Genomic DNA, 20,898 nt, shown 5'->3' with positions numbered 1-20,898 from the left:
CAGTGAGATAACATATGCAAAGTGCTGAAAGAACAAAACTGTTAACCAAGAAATCTATACCCAGCAAAACAATCCTTCAAAAAAATAAAGGAGAAATTAAGACTTTCTCAGATAAACAAAAATGGAGAGAATTTGTTCCTAGCAGACCTACCTTACAAGAAATACAGAGGGACTCCTTCAGGCTGAAATGAAAGGACTAGACAGTGACTCAAATTCACATGAGGAAATAAAGAACATCAATAAAGGAAACTATATAAGTACATAGAAAAGACAGTATAAATATATTTTGTTTATAATTTTTATATTTTAAAGATAACTGCAAACATTATAAAACAATATACCCCAATAAAATAAAAAATAATAATAATAATTAAAAAATAAAGACAACTGCAAAAAGCAATAATTGTAAAACTGTGTTTATGGGCTTATAATAAATAAAGATGTAACTTGTATGACAATAGTAGCACAAAGGGGACTTCCCTAGTGGTGCAGTGGTTAAGAATCTGCTTGCCAATACAGGGGACATGGGTTTGAGCCCTGGTCCGGGAAGATCCCACATGCCACGGAGCAACTAAGCCCGTGCGTCACAACTACTGAGCCTGCGCTCTAGAGCCCACGAGCCACAACTACAGAAGCCTGCGCACTGAGAGCCCATGCTCCGCAACAAGAGAAGTCACCGCAATGAGAAGCCCACGCACCACAACGAAGAGTAACCCCTGCTCACCGCTACTAGAGAAAGCCCATGCTCAGCAATGAAGACCCAAAGCAGCCAAAGATAAATAAATAAATAAATTTAAAAATAAAAATAATAGCACAAAGGAGGAGTGAGAGAAGGGAGCTATATAGGAGCAAGTTTTTATATACTACTGAAATTAAGTTGGCATTAACATGAACTAGATTGTTTTTTTTTTAATAAATTTATTTTATTTATTTATTTTTGGCTGCATTGGGTCTTCGTTGCTGCGTGCGGGCTTCCTCTAGTTGCAGTGAGTGGGGACTACTCTTCACTGCGGCGTGCAGTCTTCTCATCGCGGTGGCTTCTCTTGTTGCAGAGCGTGGGCTCTAGGCACGTGGGCTTCAATAGTTGTGGCACGTGGGCTCAGTAGTTGTGGCTTGCAGGCTCTAGAGCACAGGCTCAGTAGTTGTAGTGCGTGGGCTTAGTTGCTCCGCGGCATGTGGGATCCTCCCAGACCAGGGTTCAAACCTGTGTCCCCTGCATTGGCAGGCGGATTCTTAACCACTGCACCACCAGAGAAGCCCAACTAGATTGTTTTAAGTAGAGATGTTGATTGTAATACCCAGGGAAACCACTAAAAAAGTAACTCAAAAGAATAGAATAAAACAACAAGGGAATTAAAATAGAATACTAGAAAAGATTTAACACAAAAAGAAAGTGGTAGTGGAGAAACATAGGAACAAAAAAGAAAAGAATTATAAATAACAAATAGCCAAATGACAGACATAAATCCTATCTATTAGCAATTACACTAAATGTAAATGGACTAAACACTGCAGTCAAAAGATAGAGATTGGCAGAACAGATTTTAAAAACCCAACATGATCCAACTATATGCTGTCTTTATAATCAATGACATCAATAGGTTGGAAGTAAAAGGATACAAAAAGATATGCTATGCAAAAGCAACTATAAGAGATGTGGAATGGCTATACTAATTACCAGACAAAACAGAATTTAAAACAAAACTTGTTACTAGAGACAAAAGACATTTTATAATGATAAAAAGGTTGATCCCTCAGGAAGACATTATAGTTATAAACATATATGTACCTAAAAACAGAACCCCAAAATACATGAAACAAAACCTGACAGAATTGAGGGGAGAAATAGACAATTCAACAATAATAGTTGGAGACCTTAATACTGTACTTTCAATAATGGATGAAATAACTAGACAGAAGGTCAAGAAGGAAACAAATCCAACAGTAGTGGAGTAGGTTTCCCATTTATTTCATTGCTAGGGACAGTGAACAAATACCACTGCCAAAGATCTCTGCTAGCCAAGAAATCAGATTGCCTGGTGGTCCCTGCTGCCCTTTACAGTTAATGTGTCCACCTTATCTGGATCCCATCATGCCCACTGATAGCAGGGAGTCCAAATAAATGGTGATACCCCCTACAGTCATATCTGGCCTACAAAGGAGAATAACCAGAGAGCTTTTCAAGCATGGAGATGCTCCCTTCAATGTTTTAGCAAAGGAATTGTCTCTGGGTCCTCTCACTGAATACAGCTGACAGATTACACATGATAAATCAGTCTATCATCCAAGCCTTTGGATTCTCACTTCTGTGTGATGCCAGGAGAACTCTAGTATCTCAACTTCACTAAATGTAGACCACTATTAGGTCTAAATTTCAGTCAGCTAACCAAATAACTTCTTAGTGCCAACTTCAGGTGTGTGAGCTAGCACATTAAATCTGGGATCTTTAGTAAATACACCCATATAAGTGAATGTGGCCCTATCTAGTGTTATATTCTACCCTCACTGGTCTAACACTCTTAGAATCCATTCTCACATACTCCTTAGGTTTCTGCCAACATATTAGCAATGTATTGCTATTCTTTTGATGTGTTAGCTGTTTCTTCCTGGATCATGGTGTGTACCTGTCTTCCTGAAATGTGTTGAGACTTGACCCTTGTTAAAGGCTTAGAGGCAACAGGGTAGTTGTGGTGAATTTTGAGTGGAATGAGCACCCCCTTTCAAGGCATTTGCCCCAGGTGAGGTTATCACAGGGTTTTCAGACAGAGAACAGCTAGTCTCATCAGACACAGAAGAGCAAGCTACTTCCACTGGCAAAGGAGCCTCAGAATGACTTGGGAGTTCAATATTGTCTGCTTCATCTGATTCCAACCAGATGCACCCTTCCGAATTTCTGGACCTTATTCTTTCCTGATTGATGCCCTAGTTTTCCCATGACAAATTGGATAAGAGTGTGAATTCAACTGTCATTATAAATCATCAACTTACACAATTAAATTTTGTATTTGACTTTTAGCAATATCAGCCCTGGGTCTACATAATTAAAAGATAGTTTTAGGACTGTCATGTAAGTATCCTGGTTCTCAGATTGTGACTTGTGCTGGAAGTTAAGAGACCCGAGTTTGTCATTTTCTCTCTGTAATCACCCAAGTGCACTGCAAAGAATCCATCCTGCACCACAGGTCTGAGTCATTACTACTGCTGTAGGAGTCAAGGGCAGCAGCCAGTTGGGCTCCCAAGGCATGAGCTTCAGTTGGCACCTCATCACAATCAACCACAGGCGACAGTCTGATTAACTGTGATGCCACTGCATACCATGGATTGCTGGCATCCCATTTCCCATTGGTTAGGAGCTCAGCACTGCTCAAACTCAAGGGTATGACCATATCATTGCAAAATCGCATCTTTGTGAGTCTTTCTCCTGGGACCACTCCCAGTACCAATTATTATATCAATCAAGGTCTAACCGGGAGAAAGAAGCCACAATGGGAAAGTTTAACATAAAGCATTATTAACAGGGGATTGGAAATAATAGGGAATTGGCTAATTAGAGCTAAAGACAATTCTAAAGAATACAGAAACAGAGGTATTAAGATCAGCTACTCTCCCTAGGACTGAGATAGAGAGCCCAAGGAAGAGTCCTCTCCCACCAGGCTGAGATCCAGACTTCACTTGAAAGGGCATGGCAGAGAAGTCGCTGACTGCCTCACCAATGGGACTTCCTGGAAATTTGCCCTCTGGGGTGTCATGCTAATCATGGAGCACTGCTGGAACCAAGAGTGTAGGAAGTGTTCTCTACAGGAACCCAGTGCTGGAGAGAGCTTTGCCAGTACGGGGATCAAGCACTGTAGAAAGTCATACCATTGTGCAGTCAAGAGCTAGATGTATAATCAGGGAGAGCCCAGTGCTGGAGAAAGCTGCCCCAAGAATCAAGCACTGTTGACGTGAGAGAAAGTGCACTCGGTAAGAGCAGAGTGCTGGAGAAAACCAGACTGCTACCAAAGTCGAGTGTTGGAGAAAGCTTGCTCTGCCAGAGATCAGTGCTAGAGAAAGCCTCATGAGGTGCAAAAGAAGTCTGAAGTGTTGAGTCCACTCACTGCAAAGTCAGCTTGTGGTCTGGGGTCTGTGGTGACCACGTGGGGGTAGAGAGGGTGCGGCAAGGTGGTTGCAAGTTGGGGGCTGCGAGCTCCTCAAGGGACTCCTCACTTTCACACACATCTAAGGCAGGGAACCACTGGATGTGCCCCTGCAAAACTGTGCAGCAAGCGCAAGAAAAAAAACAAACCTCAACAGGACCAGAGCCAGGGAAAGCATCCCCTTCCTCTTTCAATGTCCCTCTAGCGCCCTCTACTGACAAAGCTTAACTGCAAGGAGAAATGCATAAATAGTCCAGTCCAGTATCGCAGAGCAGATACTAGAGCCTGAATTTGGAGCTGAAAGGCAATAAATTGAAAACTGTCATAGTGGCAGAATCCCCACATAGGGTCTCTGACCCACAGACTGGGGACCAATATGGCAAGGAGGGCTAAGTGAAAGTCCCACTTCCTACAAAGACAGCAAACCAGTAAAAATACCACATCCCTGGGAGAAGTGCAGAGATTCATGCCAAAGAATTGAAAGAAGAGGGGTAGTGAGACCTATCACATACCCATTTAACCCGCCAGTCTGACCTGTGCAGGAGTCAGATGGAAAATGACGGTGGACCTTCATGAACTTAATCAGGTGTCACTTCCAATTGCAGCTGCTGTCCCAAATTTAGTACCTTTCCCCTGGTATTTGGTATGCAGCTATCAACTTGGTTTTTCTTCCATACCAGTGTGCAAGGTCCACCAGAGCGGTTTCCTTTTTAGCTGGCAAGGCCACCATGTAACTTCAGGTGTCCTCAGGGCTCTGTCAGTTCCGCTCTGCCATAATAGAGTCTGCAAAGATCTTAATCATTAACATCCCACAAAACACCACACTGGTCCACTATATTGACAACATCACTGGATCTGATGAGCAGCAAGTAACAAGTACTTTAATTGCCCTAATAAGACATATGCAAACTAGAAAGTGGGAGATAAGCCCCACTAAAGATTCAGTGAAGTTTCTGGAGATGCAGTGGCCTAGAGTATGAAAAGGTATCTTCTCCAAGGTGAAAGACAAGTTGCTCCTCATACAACCTACTCCCCCTAAAAGAGGCCCAGTGCTTGGTAGGCCTATTTGGATTTTGGAGGCAGTGTATCTCAACAATGGAGTCACCTGGGAGGTGCCAGTTTTGAGTAGGGACAAGAGCAAGAGAAGGCTCTGTGACATGTTCAGGCTGCAGTACAGCTGCCCTATCTCTTGGTATTTATGATCCCCCAGAGCCAGTGATACTCCAGCAAGCACCAAAAGCAGAATCAAAGCACAGACTCATAGGATTTTTGATAAGTGTAGGCTCTTTTCTATAGATAACTATTCTGCTTTTCAGCAACAGTCTCTGGCTTGCCATTGGGACTTGGTAGGAACTGAACACCTAACAAGGTGACATCAGGTGACCATGCAACCTGAGCTTCTCATCATGAATGGGGTGTTGTCTGACCAACCCAACCACGAGGTTGGGTGTGCACAGCAGCAATCTATCATCACTTGATATAAGAGACCAGGCTTGGAAAGGTCCAGAAGGTGCGAGCCATTTACAGGACCAGGTGGCTCCTGTTGCATGGTCTTCTCTCCCTCAATCACTGGCTATGACTTTCTGGGGTGTCCCTTACGCCCAGCTGACTGATGAAGACTCAAGCCTGTTTACAGATGAGTCTGGCTGATAGGCCGTTATGAGCTGACAGTGGACAGCTACAGCCCCCGCTCCCCAGCTGGGTGAACCTGGAGGACAGTGGTGAAGAAAAATCCTCACACTGGACAGAACTTCGAGCAGTGCATTTTGGCTGTTGACTATGTCCAGCATGAGAAATGGCCAGAAGTACGGACCTATGCTAATTCATGTGTCAGATAGGATTTCCTTCCTTTTCAAGGCTGAATAATATTCCATTGCATGTATATACCACATTTTGTTTGTCCATTCATCTGTTGTTTCTATCCCTTGACTATTGTGAATAATGCTGCTATAAACATTGGTGTTCAAATACTTTTTTTGAGACTCTGCTTTCAATTCTTTTGGATATATACCCAGTAGCAGTGGAACTGCTGGATCTTTTTTGAGGGCCCACCATAATACTTTCCACAGCAGCTGCACCATTTTACATTTCCACCAACAGTGAACAAGGGTTTCAATTTCTCCACATCCGCACCCACATTTATTTTCTGGGTTTTCTTTTTTTTAATAGTAGCCATCCTAATGAGTGTGAGGTGGCATCTCGTGGTTTTGATTTGCATTTTCCTAATAATTAGTGATGTTGAGCATCTTTTCATATGCTTGCTGGTCAGTTTGTGTATGTTCTTTCGAGAAGTGTCTTTTCAAGTTCTTTGCCCATTTTTCAGTCGGGTTGTTTGTTTTATTGTTTTTATATTGTGGGAGTTCTTTAGATAGCCTGAATGTTAATCGCTTATCATAGAATCTAGGGATCTTTTTGATGAGACCTGTAGATCGGTATTTTTTAAAGCTCCTTCGCATGTCATCTCTTAGGAAATGAGACAGTGTGTTTAAGTTAGTTCTCATCAGGACAAATGGGTATATCATCCTATAGGAAGAGTGTTGAAATTTCCTACCTGGTTACTGTATGTATCCGTCAGTGCTGTCCAGTCATGGTAACCCTGTTCTTCCAGGGTCACTGGACTCACAGTTCCCTGGGTCTATTCTTTCCTCCTTGCACATATAGAAATGAGTTCATATTTATGCCTTATAAATAGAGGAAGAATAGAAGAAACAAAATATCCATATATTAACACTCTCCTACTTATAAAAAGCATCAAAATTATACATATCTATTCTCATCACCTTTCTTTATGTAAGAAAGGTAGTACAACTACCTTTTTGAAGACTTGATATTAACTATACTTTTGGGTAGCTTAGGGTCTCACAGCCTTTCCCAGATATTTCCCTTAAGCATAACGATCATCATATTTTTTAGGGTGCTCAAATCGTTACAGCTTGGACAATGGCAGTCCATTTACTTAGCGTCTTTCTCTTTGTAACACTACCCCTGATATCCTTGAAAATATCCTTGCTTTCTGGCCTCAACAGGATGCTTGTAGACCCATCCTGATTTTTCTTGTATCAAGAAATGGAATCCACTACCCTCCTAGGACTCCTGGTTATTTTAATGGTAAATAATATGACACCAACATCTGGGTATTAGGGGTATACATGAGAGTTAGTAGCGGGGTACTGGACCTCACCTGGTAGAAAGAAGTGTTCTTTTAGGTACAGGTTTTTTGGTTTTTGTTTGTTTTGTTTTGTTTTTTGTTTTTGTTTTTTGCTGTGCGGGGCAGCTTGTGGGATCTTAGTTCCCCAACCAAGGACTAACCGGGGCCTTCGGCAGTGAAAGTGTGGAGTGCTAGTCACTGGACCACCAGGGAAGTCCCCGTTACACGTTTATGTCGATCTTTCCAATTTAACATATCGCTGCTGTGCCCTGCCTTCCTGGCGGACTGTGGTTACCATGATGCTGCCCTTACTATTATCCCCACCCGATAGCTGAACAAACTGAGACTTTGTAAGAGGTTATGTAACTTGCCTGAAATCACACTGCAAATAAGTGTAGAGCTGCCCGGCTCTATCAAATTTCAGAAACTGAGCTCCCACAGGGCCCGGCCACCACCTCTGCCCGATGTCAGAAATACATCGTTTACAAAGACTTTCCACCAAGTTGCCCCACTTAGAACTCCCAAGGCGGGGTCTTCCTAGTCTTGGCTGGGGTGAGGAGAAGGGAAAACACTACAGCTTCTTCTTTCTTCACTGCAGGATTCAGGAGTGAGGATGACCAGGAGAGCCCTCCACGAGAAAGGCCTGAAAACAGAGCCCCTCAGGCGGCTCCTTCCCAGGAGGGCCCTCCGGACAAACGCCCGGCCCAGTTCTGCGGTGCCTCAGGACCCCAGAGCTCCCGTGGGAGGAAGCAAGGCCCCGAGGGCACCGAGGACGACCCCCCAGGGGAAGGGGAGGTGAGCCGGCTCCCCAGGCAAGGCGAGGCCCTTAGGCTTCCCTTGGCCGCCCCAAGATCCAGCCACCCACCCATGCCCCCGAGGGTGCAGAGAGCGTCCCAGCTCCACAGCCACCGCGGGATCATCGGGGGCGAGCAGCCCCAGCCTGACCCGAACCTAAGGCCACAGCACCCATCTGGCTCGCCACCGACACCCGCACAGAGCGGGCTCGACGACACCCCAAGTGTGGGAAGGGCTTTGGGCACAATCGGACCACATCGAGCGCCTGAAGACGCATCGCAGCCAGAGGGTCCGGAGTGCTGGGTGCGCGCCCGGCCTCCACCCGGGGAGGGGCTGCACGGGAAGCGCCGGGGCCTCCGCCAGCCTCCGGCCAAGGCCCGGGGAGGCAGCGCACGCGCAGAGACCCTGCGTCACACGCCCATCTCCCCACCGCCTCCCTCCTGCCTCCCCGAAGGCCCACGGATGCCCCGCCTGCGGGTGAGTTCTGTTGATCGCTGGAGGACCTGCAGCAAGACCTCCCGGCGGGGCCAGCCTCGCCAGTTCCCCGGGAGACCACGGGGCCGGAGACCTTCCCGCCCAGGCGCCCGCCTCGCCCACGTGGGGATGCGGAAGGTGGCCTGGGCTGGCTGGCGGGGAGCTCACGAAGCTTCTGGCACAACCCTGAGCCACCCGCAACAGACCCGGAAAATCCCCACCTGGAGAAGGCCCGGGGCGAGTGAGCCCTTTGAGCGGTTCCAATGGCCGTCACCGAGTTCTTGCTTGCCCACTCCACGGCTGGGCCCGTCGTACTACGAAATAATCACGTCTCCCATTGGTTGAGGGCTTACTCCGTGCCAGGCTTTGTGATTTATGGGAATGACCTCATTCAATCCTCACCACAGTCCTGTGCCATTGGGGTTCTCATTATCAGCATTTTACAGAAGGAGAAACTAAGTCTCAGAGAGGTTAAGGGACCGGCCCAAAGTCACACAGCCAGTATGTGGCAGAACCAGCATTCAGACCCAGGTCTGCCTGCCTGACTCCGCAGCCCGCCCCACGGCACTGCTTCTCCTGCCGGTACACGAGTGAAGGGTGCAGGTTTGATAGGACATCTGCTTATGAAGCATCCATTTTTCTCGTGGTAATTACCTAAAACACTTTTTATACTAAAGTGAGCAGATACTCCCAGGAATGAAAGTGAACATTTGTGCCAAGATGGAAATGCAACTTGAGACGTCGGAGATATTCCATGCCAAGGTCAAGGCTTCAGGCTCAGCCCCTGACTCCCTGAACTGACCTCTTCTCAGACCTCTGCCTTTGGAGGGATGTTGACCAGGGAAGCTCTGCTGCAGGGCCAGCTTCTGTGTGGAACCTTCCTGGAGGCCAAGAAAGATGGCCTCTCCCCAGTTTGCCATCCTACTGAATTGCTTAGGAAGGTCATCGAGTTTCTCTGGGCTAAGGTTTCTAAATTCCCCACACATATCAATCTAGGATTGGGGATTGAAAAATTAGAATTCTTAGGAATTCCTGAAGTCATGTTATTCTGTATTTTTCATAACTTTCTATATTTTTTTTTAATGAGAAATAAACATTTAGTAGTGGTTACGAAGAACTGTAGGCTATGGCAAATATTCAAAACCAGGAAAATACCAGAGAACATTACTGGGTAGTATTTGGATAACAAAATGTTTAAACCTTCAACAAGATCAACTACACTACACAGAATCATGTGTTGAAATTGCCAATTTAAGGACTTGTTTCTAAAACTTTTTACTTCTCAGAACATCATTCATAGAATTTGTATAAGATATACAATACATGTAAACAGGTTAATATTTTAATCTGTGAGAATGACTCACTGTTAACAACAAGTAGGGCCACGAATACGTTTTTTTATTTGTTTGTTTGTGGCGGCTTGTGGGAACCTAGTTCCCCGACCAGGGATCGAACCCAGACCCTCAGCAGTGAAAGCGTGGGGTCCTAATCACTGGACCGCCAGGGAATTCCCACGAATACGTTTTTTACATGGCAACAGGTACAAAAAAAAGACTGATTAGTTGTGATCACTTATCTCCTATGTACTTCGGTCCCAAGTTCCAGAAATGTCTACCTTAACCTTGGACTCTGTGTCAGCGTTTCCTTTTCGTGCCGTGCTTTTTACTTGACATCAGTGGATTCCTTCAAACCAGGAATTCCTCGATGTTTATTGTTAAGCATTCGTTCTCACAGGAGAATTATAATAGTTTTTCCTGTTTTCCCAATTTCTTGACTGATTATTTTTGGGATTCAGAAAAACACAAATTTCAGGACTTCCCTGGTGGTCCCATGGTTAAGACTCCACGATTCCACTGCAAGGGATGCAGGTTTGATCCCTGGTCAAGGAAGTTTTTTTTTGTTTTGTTTTGTTTTTTTCAGGGAAGTTTTGCATGCTGCGGGGTGCGGCCAAAAACAAAAACAAAAACAAAAATTTCCTGAAAATGGTCGGGAAGGACTTCCTGCAGCAAAATGCTCTTCTGAGCTGAGTAGGGTTGGCAAGGCAAATATGCTGCAGAAATAATTATCCTGTATAGCATAAAGCCCAGTCACTGAAGTTTCATGGTTTCAGGAACCTCAGAATCAGAAGATCCAATTATGGATTCCAGCTCTGCCAGTTCCTGGTTGTGAGACCTTGGGCAAGTCACTTTACCTCTCTGAGCTTCAATCTAATGGATAGAATGATACCTGCGAAATAACATGCTTGCTTTGTGAGGCGGTACTGAAGAAGGGTTAAAAGTGTGGCTTTGGAGTCAGACAGTCTGAGGTTTGAATCCACTGCTTACTACCTCTTTGATCTGGGGCAAGGTCTAACCACTCTGAGCCCCATTTTTTCTCTTCTGTAAAATGGAAAAACTGATTGAACCCATTTCATAGGATTTTGGTGAGTTCAAATGAGATCACCTATGAAAACACTTAACACAGAGCATGGTACACTGTGAATGCTTGATGTGTGTGGACCAGTATAGTTATTACCTGCTGTATCTACTACCTCACAGGGCAGTTGTGAGGATGAAAGGGAGGTTATATTGTGGAAGTGCTTTCTAAGCTGTGAAATGGTCATCCACACACTTCCCTTTCCTTCAGAGATGAGATGGCCAGAAGCTCCTGGCAGACATCAGTGGTTTCTCCCAGTAAGGAGCCCAAGAATACCTACCTGTACCCACAGAAGGTAGCTGTGTTGAGGAGGCAGTGTCACCATGGTTACCTGGAAAAGAAGGTTTAGTTGCCATCAGGTAGGCAAACTCCAGCATCATCTGACTGCGGGCACACTTGGGGGAAAGCCAGTTTTCAGAAGGAAGCTTTGGAGAAAGGACAATATTTAACAGAGCCTGCCCACCATAGGTTTGTTTAATAGGGATCAAATCAAGAGAAGGGGGCGTGTAATAGAAGGGGTGAGGGGCTGTTTGACTGTTGTCTGAAGCCCTCTTATTGGCTGAACTTAGGAAACAATTCTATTAGCCGGAACCACTGCATCCTGCTCCTGCCATGTGTGCACTTACGACGCTCATTCATTCTTAGACTGTGGACAAAACACGAATCAAAGGGCTCTCCAAAGATGATCTTGTGTAATCCTGACAGCAGCCCCATAAAGTAAATACTAGCATTACTCCCGTTCTGTAGCTGAGGGCTTGGAGTCTGGGAAAGTTAAGTCCATCGCCCAAAGTCACAAAGCCTATATGTTGTGGAGTCAAGATTCAGACCAAGTCCAAACCCTTAGCCTCCGCCAGTCTTCGTCAACTCACTGGGTGCCAGATGCTGAGCTTGAACAAGGAAGAAGGAAACACAGACGTATAGGATTTAGTGCCTCAAGTGGCCTCCTCTCTTGCCTTCTGTAACAACTCTCTCTCCCCATACTATGCCTACTTTTCTGGACACTGTTTCTTTGCTTCCAGGGATGTTTTTCTCTGCTTAGCCCTTAAGTCTAGGTTTTCTGGGCACCATCCTTGGACTCTTTTCTTTTGTACAGGACTGTGAGAGATCTTTATGTCCACAGCTTCAGCTGCCAGTCATCTCTCCTATTTTTTATTTTTTTATTTATTTTTAAATTCTTTGGCTGCGTCATGCGATTTGTGGGATCTTAGTTCCCCGACGAGGGATCGAACCTGGACCCTCGGCAGTGAAAGCGCAGAGTCTTAACCACTGGACCGCCAGGGAATTCCCCGTCTCTCCTTCTAATCCAGACTGCCCCTCTGAGCACCAGCTCAATCCAGCCAACTGCCTCCTTGACATCCCCTCTGACGTTCCAGCCTCCCAACCGAATTCATCCTCTCCCCCTTAACATGCCTCGCCTCCTGAGTTCCCCTTCCTCCTTACCATGGCCTCCTAGTTTCAAATACTGCTGTAGTGGTGAGGAACCCTAGAAGTCTTCCTAGATAAAGACTCTTGAGTCACTTCTTGGGGTTGGAGAGGGACTGTGGGGTGTGTGTTTTGAGAGCTGCCATGGGTTTGGGGGTGAACTTGGAGGGTAGAATGCATCGTTTAATCAACTGTCTGCTAAGTGCCCGGCAGTGGGCCTGGTCTAATAGCAGGGGTGGAGGACACAATCATGATTGAAACAGACAGGATCCCTGGCTTCAGGGAGCTTTCAGGCCACTAGAGAATATGGACCTCAAGCAATCCTCCCCAAATACCAACTCTTACAAACTGTGACAAGTATCATGAAGGAAACGTTCAGGGTGCTATGACAGAACGTGGTAAATCTATACTGGGTGGGGGGAGGGGCTCAAAGGCCATTTGGAGAAAGTGACAATTACTATATTCCTGAGAACTGAGTTGAGGGAAGAGAATTCCACATAGAAGCAACTGTAGGTACACGCACAAAGACCCAGAGGTGGACGAGAACGCGGTGTGTTGGGAAAACTGAAAGGCAACCCGCGTCTATGGCTCTGAGTATGCTGGGGCATGTGGGCAGGACAAGACTGGCCTGGTTGGCTGGGGACGGTGGCAGGTGCCTTGTGGCCCATGGTAAGGAGCCTGGATTTTTTGGTTTAACTTTTTATATGGAAATAATTTTGAAGTTACAGAAAAGTACGAAGGGCATCCGTATGTCCTCTACTCCAAACTCATCTGTTAAAAATTACTTGTTCTCCCTCTATATGTAGTATATACATGTGACTTTTATTCTGAACTATTTGAGAATAAGTTGCGTACATCTTGTTCTCTTACCCTTAAATACTTAGAATTTCCTGCCCCAGTGCAGTACAGTTATCCACTTCACTAAATTTAACATTGATGCAATATGGTACCTAATTTACCATTCGCTTTGTCAATTGTCTCAATAATATCCTTGATGTAGTATTTTCCCCTCTAGTCCAGAATCCAGGTTAGAAACGATGTATTGCATTAAATTGTCATTTCTCTTTAGTCTCCTTTAATCTGGAATAGTTAGCCTTTGTCTTTTATGACATTGACATGGTGGGAAAATGCCGTCTTCCCCTTTAATAGAATGTTCCTCATTTGAGCTTTGTCTACTGTTTCTTCATGATCATATATGGGTTAAGAATTCCCGGCCGGAAGACTGCATAAATGTTGTCATGTCCTTCTCAGTGTGACAGCAAGAGGCACACCATGTCTGTCTACTCCTCCTTAGTGGTTTTGTCTGATTTCTCCAATCTCTAGTTGAAATTTTCCCCTCATAACTGATAAGCCGTCCGGGAGATACATTACAACCATGCAGCTGCCCTATTCCATAGATTATTAAATAGATGAGATTGACTGTCTCTTCATGATTCTTGCCTGAATCAGATCAGTCTTTATTACGATGGTTACAAAATGATGACTTCAACTCCAGGACTCCCTCCACTTGACATTCTTCTGCCTACTTATTTAATATTTATTATTAGTAGGGACTTTGAGATTTATATTATTTTCCAATAGTTTTATAGTTATTAACCTTACTTATTTTGGTGCTCAAATTGCTCCAGATCTGGGCAGTGGGAGCCCCTTAAAACTAGAAGCCTGGTTTTTATCCCCACTTCAGTGGAGTAGCATGATTCTGTTTGCACATATGACCACCTTTTATTGTGTGACAGTGTGTCGTAGGGGCACAGACATAGGGAGACCTGATGGGAAACTCTTGTGTAGTTCAGGAGGGAGACGTGGCTTAGACTGGGGCGGTGACATATTGGATGGAGAGAATGGATGGACGCTGGAGGAACTTTGGTGGTAGAATCGGCAGGACTTAGCAGGTGCGGGTGGGGGGTGAATGTGTGAGCGGTCAGAGAGGGAGAAGTTAGGAGTGACCGAAGTAGCTGCGGGGATGGTGGAGTCGTTTACTGACGTGGGGAAGACAAGCAGAGTAAGGGGGTCGGGTGGGATGGGTATTTTAGACAGTTGAGTTTGAGATGTCTTTGACATCTGAGTGAAGGAGTCAAGTAGACAACTGAATATATTGTTCTGGAGCTGACGAGAGAAGTCCAAACCAGAAGAAAATTTAGGACTGCCACAGATGGATGATTTCTGAATCCACGGTCCTGGATGAAATGCTGTGAGAGGGAAGTGTAGAGGAGAGAGAGGGGTCAGGCAGGAGAATCCTGAGGGAGTTCACTGGAGGTGCGCAGCAGGAGATGGCAATGGACGGGTCTGTGGGGTCAGATCCCATGGAGCCTGGAATGTCAGGCCAAATCCTGAAGGCTCTGGGAAAGCACTGAAGCGTTCTGAGTAGGGAAGTGAGTGACAGGGAATGATTTGAGTTTTAGAAAGATCGTTCTGAGAGCCAAGTGAGGATGATTTGGAAGGTCATGACAGTAGCTAATGCTACAGTTCTTTCTAAAGTAAATCAGTTTCTCTTTTGCCACTGGAGCTTGCTCAGATGGCCACATGCACCTCAATGTCCTCTCCTTGTCCATCTGGGCACAAAAAAAGATGATCCAAACATCTGCCCCAGCTGCTCTTATCAGTCCCAGGTAATGTGACAGCAAACCCCCATCTCCTTGCCTCATTTTGGCTGAAGGCTTTTTTTGGGGGGTGGGGGGTTTGAACCTTTTGAGCCAGGCAAAGTGTAGGTGTGCAGGGGATGGTCTCTGAGGTTTGTGAGAGTCTGTTTAGGGACCGTGATCCTCTGACCCAGCCTGCTTTGAGTTTAGCGTGGTCTCTGTCCCCCAGGCAACTGCCCATTTAAACCTGTATGTTGTCCCCTCCCCACACCCACACATGCAGGGGGAGGTGGGTCACGTCTGGAAGAACATCTCAGTGCATCCTCTCCTTAGCAGGGGTGGTGCTATGCAGGGGACCTGCAGTTCTGCCCAAAGGGTGTCAGCACCTGTTTGGATGGAGACACAAACAACCAAAAGCGGACATTTTAAGAGGCCAGAGGGAGGGGCAGATGCTCTGGAAGCCCAGGAGAGGCAAGATTGTTTCTAGTTGGAGAAATCAGGAAAGGTCCCCTGAGAAGGTGGCATTTGAATCAGGCCTTGAGGGTAGAGGATTATTCAGTGGAAAAGAGGAAATAAAAAAAATCAAAGTCCTGCGTCCCCATATTTTATTGACATTGTCAACACAGTCGTTATTGGTTGCATAAATATCCTGTTAGGCAGATCCTCCATTGTTAGTTCTCTGACTGTTGGAATAATTCATACCAGGCCTCGTGACATTGGCTTGGGGCTTGGGGCTGGGCAGTGGGGACAGAAGCAACTTGGGACCAAATGCAACTCAGGAATCAGTGCTTGAGCCCACCCGCTCATTCCTCCATTCAGCAAGACCCACCACATCCCAGGCCCTGAGGCTACGACGACGATGAGGAGGCCGTGGTTCCTGTTCTGAAGACCTCACGTCGCTAGAAAGGGCGTCACAAGTGGAGAGAATTTATTGTAGGGCGCGGGTACATGCTGCCGTAGAGGCACAGCGCATACAAGAAGCGGTGCTGACACAGAGAAAGCGACTGAAGGGAGCTGAGGCCTTGGGAGCAGATGAGTATATCAGGCAGAGTGGCACAGCGAGAAGTGGGGGAGGTTGGAGGACACACGTCAGAGGACCAAGTTCACGTGGAGCACAGCAACATACTTCTCTGTCCACAGGTCGGAAGGCACATCTCTCCTACTCTTAGGCTCCTGGGCATTCATTTTTTCTGTTTTCTATTTCAAATATTTCCTTTCCCATTTTGGGGGTGGGGGACTGTTTTATACTCTTTTCCAAAATCTCAACTTGCATGCTTAATTCATTTGTTTTATTTTTCTCTTTTTGACACTAAAAGCATTTAATGCTATTAATTATGCCTCTGCAGATAGCTTTGACTGTATCCTTTTTTAAAAATTATTATTATTTTCTAAATAGTTTGCTTTTTATCCTTGATTTACTTCTTGTCCTAAGGGTAATTTGAGATGGTATTTATGTTTTTCAATTTCTGAGTGGTGTGTTTTATGTAATTGTTAGTTCTACTGCATTTTGATCCGAGACTGACTTCTAGAATTCCCACTTTTAAAAATTTACCAAAATATTCTCTGTAGCTTAATATTTATTGAGTTTTGTCACTGTCCATGAAACTTGAAATGAAGGTACACTGTTTTCAGGGTCAAAAGTTTATATGTTCATATCTTTTATGTCCTTATTTATTTTTTGATTATTTGTTTGGAAAACGTGTTAGAATATTTCCAATAAAACTGTTTCTCATGTTTCTTCTTGTATTATGAAATATTTGATTGCATGGATCTTTGTTGTTATTTAACACATAAGAAATTAAACCCCTTCACTGTGAAGTATACCTTTTATTTTTAATTTTATTTACTTTTTATTGAAGTATAGTTGATTTACAATATTGTGGAAGTATACCTTTTAGAGAGTGAGGTTAAGAGCTCATATTCTGGAGTCAAGACAGCCTGGATTCACACCCCAGCTCCACCATCTCTCAGCTTAGATTCCTTATCTGCAAAATGGAGCTAATAATGGTATTTCCAAGTTTGGATTTTTTAAGCACAAGCTGCCTCTTCTCTTTGCTTGGCCCTGCAATTTTTTTTTAAAAAAATGGTATTTCCCTTGTCTCTTGTATAGTTGTTGGATTAAATGAGATGATGAATAGAAAGCATTTAGAATGCTGCTTGGCACAAGGTAAGTGCTCAATAAAGCCAGAATTCACTGTTACAATCATTGTTATGTTGCCTGGCTGACCATTCCTGGCATTCGAGGCCTCTGTTGTGGAGAAAAGGTCTCTAGGAACCTCTTTCTTTTTCTCCATCCAGTAAACATTTGGTAAACAGAATGCTTCTTCATGCAGAACTTTAGAAGACATTGTGGGGAATTCCCTGGCGGTCCAGTGGTTATGACTCCGCGCTTTCACTGCCAAGGGGCGAGTATTCAATCCCTGGTGGGGGAAACTAAGATCCTGCAAGCTGCACCATGCGGCCAGGAGGCACTGTGGAAAACAGGAAGAAAAAAAAAAAGCTGACAACTTCCCAGCATGCAAATGCAGTGACACACTTTGGCTTTGATGGTGGGATCACTGGGTGAGTGTCAGTGGCCTGCTGCCGCTAATGTGGGGGTGGGGAGGGCAGGTAGGACGGGAGAAGAGGGGGAGGACCCAGCCTTCCCTGGATATTGTATTGAACACTACTGTCCAGCCCTCAGAGCCTCACATCCCTTCCACCAGGGCTGTGAGCCGGAACGCTATAGGATTCCTGTCAATAGCTTCCACCTGCAACCTTCAGATGCTTGCCCTCAATGCTGGAGCCACTTTCCCCATGGGAACTTGCACGTCACCATGCCCTCCCTCCCCCAAGGGAGCTTATAGCCAAAGACTGGTGTGAAGTACAAAAGCCCAGCTCCTTGGCCTGAAGTAGGACAAACTCTAAGGTGTTATTTATATCCCAGAGCTGCTAACACACTTGCTAACCTGCCTACCTCACTCCCTTACTAGTTTTTCCTGGGAACACTTCCTTAATACATCACCTGTACTTTATTTATTTATTTATTTATGTTGGCTGCGTTGGGTCTTTGTTGCTGCGCACGGGCTTTCTTTAGTTGCATCGAGCAGGGGCTACTCTTTGTTGTGGTGCGCAGCCTTCTCATTGTGGTGGCTTCTCTTGTTGCAGAGCACGGGCTCTAGGCACGTGGGCTTCAGTACTTGTGGCACTTGGGCTCGGTAGCTGTGGCTCGCAGGCTCTAGAGCGCAGGCTCAGCAGTTGTGGCGCATGGGCCTAGTTGCTCCGCTGCATGTGGGATTGTCCCAGACCAGGGATCGAACCCATGTTTCCTGCATTGGCAAGCAGATTCTCAACCACTGCGCCATGAGGGAAGCCCCCATCACTTGTACTTTAATCCTTGGCCCAGGTTAAGCTTCCGGGAGAATCTGACCTAAGATAAACTGCTTCACTTCCTCCTAACAGGAGGAATTCGGATGTGGAGAGAACATAGTAGTCAGTTTTTGTCCCTTTGGTTGCAAGGGACATAAAACCCCAAAGGTACTAGCTTAGACAAAAGGGGGGAGTGGTTAGAAGGATGCTGGGATATTTTTTTTTTTTTTTTTTTTTTGGCTGTGTTGGGTCTTCGTTTCTGTGCGAGGGCTTTCTCTAGTTGTGGCAAGCGGGGGCCACTCTTCATCGCGATGCGCGGGCCTCTCACTATCGTGGCCTCTCTTGTTGCGGAGCACAGGCTCCAGACGCGCAGGCTCAGTAGTTGTGGCTCACGGGCCTAGTTGCTCCGCGGCATGTGGGATCTTCCCAGACCAGGGCGCGAACCCGTGTCCCCTGCATTAGCAGGCAGATTCTCAACCACTGCGCCACCAGGGAAGCCCCTGGGATATCTTAAGTAATCACAAGGAGGAAATGAGTACACCTGGGCCACAGAAGCATCTGGAATCAGGACATTCTCTCCCCAACATATTTTTTCTTTTTGGCCGCACCACGTGGCCTGCAGGATCTTAGTTCCCTGACCAGGGATTGAACCCGTGCCCTCAGCAGTGAAAGTGTGGAGCCCTAACCACTGGACCACCAGGAAATTCCCCTTTCTCCAACTTTACTTATGCTTTTACTCATGTCTGCTTTATTCCCTGAGAGTTGTATTTCCAAATAGCTGGAAATGAGGCTGCAAAGAGCATCTCCACCTCACCTTCCTCAGCTCTGCCCCTGGTTTGTCCAGCATGCTACCAAATGGCCACAACTGGGGATAAGGAGTCATCTAGTCCCCATGAATCTCTTCTATTCCTAGTGAAAGAGGGGCTGTGACCAGAAGGAAGGAGGGGTGCTGGACACAAAACAAAAACAAAAACAAAACAAAAACCTAGATGCCCACCCACACAGTTCTTTTGATGAAGAATGAAGTTAAAAAGGCATGGCTTACTTGTATACCCATGTTCACAGCAGTACTATTCACAAACCAAAAGGTGAAAACAACTCAAATGTCCATCAACAGATGAATGAATAAACAAAATGTTGTATATACATACAATGGAACATTATTCAGCCTTAAAAAGGAAGGAAATTCTGATACATGCTATAACATGAATGAACCCTGAAAACATTAGGCTAATGAAGTAAGTCAGACACAAAAGGACAAATATTTGTTATGATTCCATTTATATGAAGTACCTAGAATAGGCATATTCATAGAGGTAGAAAATAGAATAAAGGTTACCAGGGGATAGTGGGAAGGGGCATAGGGAGTTACTGTTTAATGAGGACAGAATTTCTGTTTGGGGTGATAAAAAAGAAGTTTCAAAATGGATAATGGTGATGGTTGCAAAAGACTGTGAATATATTTCATGCTAATGAATTGTGCACTTCAGAAGGGTTAAAATGAGGTGTTAGGCAGTGTTCTCCAGAGAAACTGAACCAATAGGATAGAAATATATATAAAGAGATTTATTATATGGAATTGGCTCGTGCAGTTATGGAGGCTGAGGAGTCCAGACCCAGGAGAGCTGATGGTGTAAGTTCCAGTCTGACTCTGGAAGAATCATGGAACAAAAAACATATGACACACATAAAACAAATAGCTAAATAACAGAAGTAAATTCTTTACCAGCAATCACACTAAATGTAAACCCTTCTATTAAAACACAGATCAGGACTTCTCTGGTGGCGCAGTGGAATCTGCCTGCCAATGCAGGGGACACAGGTTTGAGCCCTGGTCTGGGAAGAACCCACATGCTGCGGAGCAACTAAGCCCGTGCGCCACAACTAACTGAGCCCTGTGCTCTAGAGCCCGTGAGCCACAACTACTGAGCCCACGTGCCGCAACTACTGAAGCCCGCGCGACAAGAGCCCATGCTCCACAACAAGAGAAGCCACCGCAATGAGAAGCCGGCACACCGCAATCAAGAGTAGCCCCTGCTCACGACAACTAGAGAAAGCCCGTGCTCAGCAACAAAGACCCAACGCAACCAAAGATAGATAAATAAATAAATAAATTTATAAATAAATACAGATCAGTAGCTTGGATTAAACAAAAACAAAAACAAAACAAAAAAAACCCCAAGGATCCATCTATATGCTCTCTACAAGAGACTCACTTTAGATATAAGGACACAAAGAGTCCTTTAGAAATAAGGACTCACTTTAGATGAAAGTAAAAGAATGGAAAAAAAGATATTCCATGCAAGTAGTAACCAAAACAGCTCTGGATTGGCTGTATTATTATCAGAAAACATAGACTTTAAATCAAAAAAAGGTAATGAGACAAATAAGGACATTATATATTAATGTTTTTTGTTTAAACAGGGTATTTATTTACTTATTTATTTTTATTTATTTTTGGCTGCGTTGGGTCTTCATTGCTGTGTGTGGGCTTTCTGTAGTTGCAGCAAGCGGGGGCCACTCTTCATTGCAGTATGTGGGCTTCACTGTCGTGGCTTCTCTTGTTGTGGAGCATGGGCTC

The 20,898-nt window shown here is 45.1% G+C and overlaps 1 protein-coding gene across 1 annotated transcript in view; it reads left to right on the top strand.

The window, feature by feature from the left end:
• The window catches only part of BCL7C (BAF chromatin remodeling complex subunit BCL7C), a 31,024-nt gene extending 22,845 nt beyond the window's left edge, over positions 1 to 8,179 (top strand). The window contains exon 6 of the mRNA XM_059897464.1: positions 7,883 to 8,179. Coding sequence (XP_059753447.1) covers positions 7,883 to 8,083 — 201 coding nt within the window. The 3' untranslated portion in view covers positions 8,084 to 8,179. The remainder of the gene's footprint in view (positions 1 to 7,882) is intronic.
• Positions 8,180 to 20,898: the final 12,719 nt, after the last annotated feature.

Source organism: Balaenoptera ricei, chromosome 15, assembly GCF_028023285.1.
Source record: "Balaenoptera ricei isolate mBalRic1 chromosome 15, mBalRic1.hap2, whole genome shotgun sequence".
NCBI classification, from domain to species: domain Eukaryota; kingdom Metazoa; phylum Chordata; class Mammalia; order Artiodactyla; family Balaenopteridae; genus Balaenoptera; species Balaenoptera ricei.
The sequence above is the reverse complement of the archived record's forward strand: the minus strand, read 5'-3'. Positions and strand labels throughout refer to the sequence as shown.